Source organism: Aureococcus anophagefferens, assembly GCF_000186865.1.
Source record: "Aureococcus anophagefferens unplaced genomic scaffold AURANscaffold_65, whole genome shotgun sequence".
NCBI classification, from domain to species: domain Eukaryota; class Pelagophyceae; order Pelagomonadales; family Pelagomonadaceae; genus Aureococcus; species Aureococcus anophagefferens.
In genome coordinates, this window is record NW_008705617.1 from 1,752 (window position 1) to 6,356 (window position 4,605).

A 4,605-nucleotide genomic window follows, 5' to 3' on the forward strand; every position below is an offset into this window, starting at 1 on the left:
ACTATCTACTCCTAGGGCTATAAGTCATCTCCCCCTCCCCGCTGCGCTGGCCGTTGAGCAATTCGCCCGTATATACCTCACCCGATTTGTACCGCATGGTCCCAAATCTTAAGTTAGCCGGCCTTCGACTAAAACATGGCTGGCTAACATCGTTACATGTGTGAGTGCCCTGCTTATCAACCATACGCCTTCCGAAGCCTGCTAGCTCGACTTGCAAGCAAAGTCGCGTGGTTTCCGTGGACCGGGTCAGCGGCTAGGCCTTTGGTTGGCCTTTCGATAGAGGGGCCGGGCAGTGTGGCAGACAAAGTAACACCTGCTTCACCTTGTCGAATTACAGTAACACAGATTCTTCGTTTGTAGGATTTATGCTAAAACTGGATATGTATCCATCGTCGCTCGCTGTAGATAAAACAGGGACATACTAGAGATACAAGCGCACCGCCAACTTCAAGCTAAGCCGCCACAAGGCCCCAAAACTTGATTCTTACGCCCTCGTTAAAAAGTCAAGAAGAATATGCCTGGCGGATGACGCAGGGGCACTGGCAGCCCTTCGTCTAATGCTGCGCGAGCTCGAGCTCGGTCGGCTCGGGCGCTGGCGGAGTTGCTTCCACGGGTAGCTGCCAGCGCTCCGGCGGTGGGTCTTCGGCCGCTCCTCCCACCATCGTCCAAGCTGCGCAGAATCCTAGTTAGCGTTCCGTCCGGGGGTTCTAGAATGAGGTTAGTCTCAGGCTATATTCTTTCCTCTAGATATGTACAAGCCCGCCTACGGCCGGCAAGCTCGCTTCGCGAGCTATCAGCCACTCGTTTGATTGAGGTTGCTCGCTGCGCTCGCTTTGAACCACTCATTAAAAGTTTTATGTTGCTGCTCGGACGTGTGCACCGCGACGAACTGCAAAAGTAGTATATAGATATTCAAAGTTATCAACTTTTTGCTGTAACCCAATGAAGCACGAGGCCGCGCATTTCGGGACACGTGTGACATATGTCAGAGAGGCTTTTGCTCGCGGGCAAGCGCTTTGTCCTATTATCTTTCTTGATCGGATTCTGTTGGACTTACTGCGCCATGCTAGGAAGTTTTCTCGTGGTTTGCGTCCTCTGGGCCTACCTCGCGCTTGATGGTCTCTTGGCCCGGCTTGCTTGTTGGGGTATCAATACCATTCCGAAAGCGTTTAACTGGTCCATTGAATCTATCAGCTTCCGACCATCATGGAGTAGCGCATACCCAAGTGAAATCATAGTAACACATTGGACCTGGCATAATCCCCGAAGCCCAACTCCAGCAACGGCCTTTCGTAGCCCATACCTTCTTCACGTAGATCGTCTCGCATTTCGTCTTGATCTTTGGTCTGTCCACTGTGCGCTGCGCGACCACCACAGTAATCCTGTTAAGGTCCACGAGATCAGCCTCGAGGGCGTAAGATTCTATGCTAAGCGCAACAAGGCAGACGCCCTGAACCTCTGGATGGCGCTGGACCTGCCTGATCAGGTGAACCAGTAAGAGTATATGTGTCCTGGTTCAATCTTACCGTGTGCGCAGGATGTGAATTTTGTTGTACGATCGCTACAGGACATCCGACGTCTAGAAAACCCTTCTAGCTTGCGCACAACCTTCCACGCTACAATGATGCAATCCGAAGAGGCAAAACGCCGCACAGCACAGGCAGCTAAATTTCAATCGCGCAGTAATCGATGGAGTATTGTGCGCTTCTCAACATGCTTACCTAAAGAAAGTGAAACCACCAACCGGACAGCGCCAGCCAAGCTAGGATGCAGCTTGCCATTGCTCACCTCGTCGAAGAAGCCTAGAGATTGGACCCCGCCGGAACCACACAGTCCATCAGCAAGTAGTATTGACAAAAAAATGTTTCGACCACTTCTTTCCAGGCAAGATACACTCGTTGGGGACCCAAAGCGGCGACCTCGCTGGGGCGTGCCTATCAAGCTGGATATCGCCCATGTCATTGCGACAGACATCGACGTCGGTATCATGGACTTACTGATGGCCAAGGCGCACTACACTGGTGGTCATGAAGACACGGCGATCCACATTCCGTTCATAGAGCTTGAAAGCGATCAACTGACACGCGGAGAACAGAAGCGTCTAGGCGGCATCTTCCTTGGAGAGCTGGTTTGGGCTCTCATCAACATACTCATCGTTAAAATACTTTTGACAAAACCCACGAAGCTCATGCTGAACTCTACACTAGCAGCTGCTTTTGCAGTACGTGATGTCGCCCACTACACAATTGCACGCACGCTAGAACTTGCTGTCAATGTGCCACGGTCCCTCCCAGACGGGCGGAGTAACGACACGTCAGGCAGTCTTCTCCACATCCGCCTAATGTCAGGGCGTTACCTGGTCAAGCATGGTGGCAAAGGTGCCATTTCTACGCACTGTGTCATCCAGCTCCGGTCGGAGGAGCATCATGAGTCCAATCTCATAGCCCAGGAAAAATCCAGGATATCCCTCTGGTCGAAACGGCCCCAGTGGAATGAAACTTTCCTTCTCGGGCCTATATCAACTCTTGAGAGCGCCCAACTCAAAGTACTTTGTGTTCACCAGGAGCGCGTTCCAGGGAAAGCGGGCTTCTGGAACACTCTCACGAGCTCCGCTATTGGCGAGCTCAATGTGCCTCTATTGGCATTAGATTCCACTAAATCCCCCGCGGATACATCAAAATTACTCTTTCAACGCCACGGGAAGGCTACACACACAAGGGAACTAGTCGGGTGGTTCCAACTTGGCTTGCCCACAGTTGCCGCAAATGATATATTTCCGCTAGATGAGGTCATGCATTCAGGGAGTACACGTGAAACTCCTGGCAAACTCACTGAGCCTCGTGCCGTTTTGTCAGAATTTCGCACTGCGAAACCACAATATAAAAGAACAAACATACTGACAGGGCAAATTAAGCTTGGCCTCCGCATTGTCAGCCCGCAGTCTCTCCCAGATGCGCCTTCTAAATAAGGAAGTTAGCAGGCGGGACTGGACGCTGCGATGTTGATAATTGCAGGTACTGCAGCTTTTCTTCTTGCGACTTTTCTTCTTCTTCTTGTAATCCTCAGAGCTGTCGGAACTGCTATCCGAAATGCTATCATCACCTGAATCTCTTGGGCTGCCTGGTTCTTTGATTGTCTGAAGTTTCTTAGAATATATTTCCCCTTCTTTCAAGTTTGTATTCAGGTAGTAATTTTAAAATTAGGAAGTTAGGATAGTTCAGTAGCTTCCTAATGTCGCTGTGGCGTCAGTCAGACTACTATCCAGCAGGTGCACTGTCCGGCGACTGTGCAACCTCGCTGGGCCTGGTGCTCTCTGGCACGTCGCTGTGACGCTAACCAGACAGACACCACAGGAGCAGAAGGGCGCTATGATACTCCTACCTCTGTTTGGCCGTGCACTCCTTCAGTTCGCTGTCTATAAGACTTGAAGCTGGATTAGAATGTATTAAGGAGAGGAAGGTGGATACTAGCAGGAAGCGCAGTGGGGCAACTTGAAGGTGCAGTTCGCCTCCGCCCTAGTCGTGTCCTCCCGTGACGCCTTCCTACGCCTCCCTTCGCTGTTCTCTCTCCCTCCGGTTCCTCCCTGCGACGCGGCTAAGCAGTTCACCTGGCAAGTAAAGACCATGCCTCTTTCTCCTTCGAAGGTGGGGATGCTAGCTGGACGAAGGTAAGCTAGTTATCCCCGCCGGGGGTGCGGGTCTTTACATGCCAGGCAGTTCACTAAGCTCAGCTAAGGTGCCAGTGCAGATAGAAACCTCTCTGTCTCTCTACTCCCCCTGCGCAACATCACGATGATGCTTCGCATCTTCGCGTGTGCGTCAGTCTCACACTGGCGGAGCTCGAAGCCGCTGGACTCGTGGTACAATCCCGGATTATCGCGCGGCTGCGGGCTGGTAGGATGCCCGAACCATGGCTCCGCCTTAAATTCGCCGAGGAATCCTTTGTACATGTTCCGTCCGGTGGTTGGTTCCATTTGCAGAATGGGGAGGTAATCCCAGCTAGGAGACTGGCTGCTATTTGCCTGTTCTAACCGCCCCACTGTCTACGGCCCCTCAGCTTTCCCTCACTCACGGGGGGCTTTTACAGAGAGGCTACGGGTTATTTCCAACCAGAGACAAAGCCGGGGGCGGCGCTGGTTTTTGGCCGGCGGGGGGGGCTGGCAAGGTGAAAGAAATTTTCTGCCAGAGGTACAACGACAATTCGATGCCCAGGCTGCAACGATAGTATAGATCCAACACTAACCCGAGCCGAAAGCAGAGGTCATGTATACCAGAATCATGTCACGGCCCAGGATCAACATCGAATCCAGTTGAACCCCCCTGCGAATCGTGGCCGCAGCCTCTCCACCTTTGTGTGCGCGCCGCTTGGAAGTTGGGCATGTTCGGCGGGGGGTTCCTTGTTCCTTCCTTGCCCCATTGGTGCAGCGTAGCGTCGCTTCCTTTTGTGCTGAAGTTGGAATCTCATAGTTTTTGAAAAGCACTATGTTCAGCTTGTTTGCATGAGCTGGCTAGTCATTTCATTCTGGTGAACGATTGTCCGGATGGTATCCAATATTTCCAGCTCCTCGGAGTTGCAATTCATGCGCACGTCAAGGTTGCATAGGAC

The 4,605-nt window shown here is 52.2% G+C and overlaps 1 protein-coding gene across 1 annotated transcript; it reads left to right on the plus strand.

Moving 5' to 3' along the window:
* Nucleotides 1-982: 982 nt before the first annotated feature.
* Nucleotides 983-3,428, plus strand: AURANDRAFT_68097 (hypothetical protein; the record flags this gene model as incomplete). The annotated part of the gene is made up of 4 exons (XM_009043717.1): nt 983-1,494; nt 1,885-2,929; nt 3,185-3,187; nt 3,225-3,428. The coding sequence occupies 4 exons, from the start codon at nt 983-985 to the stop codon at nt 3,426-3,428; spliced, it is 1,764 nt and encodes a 587-aa protein (XP_009041965.1).
* Between the last annotated feature and the right edge of the window lie 1,177 nt (nt 3,429-4,605).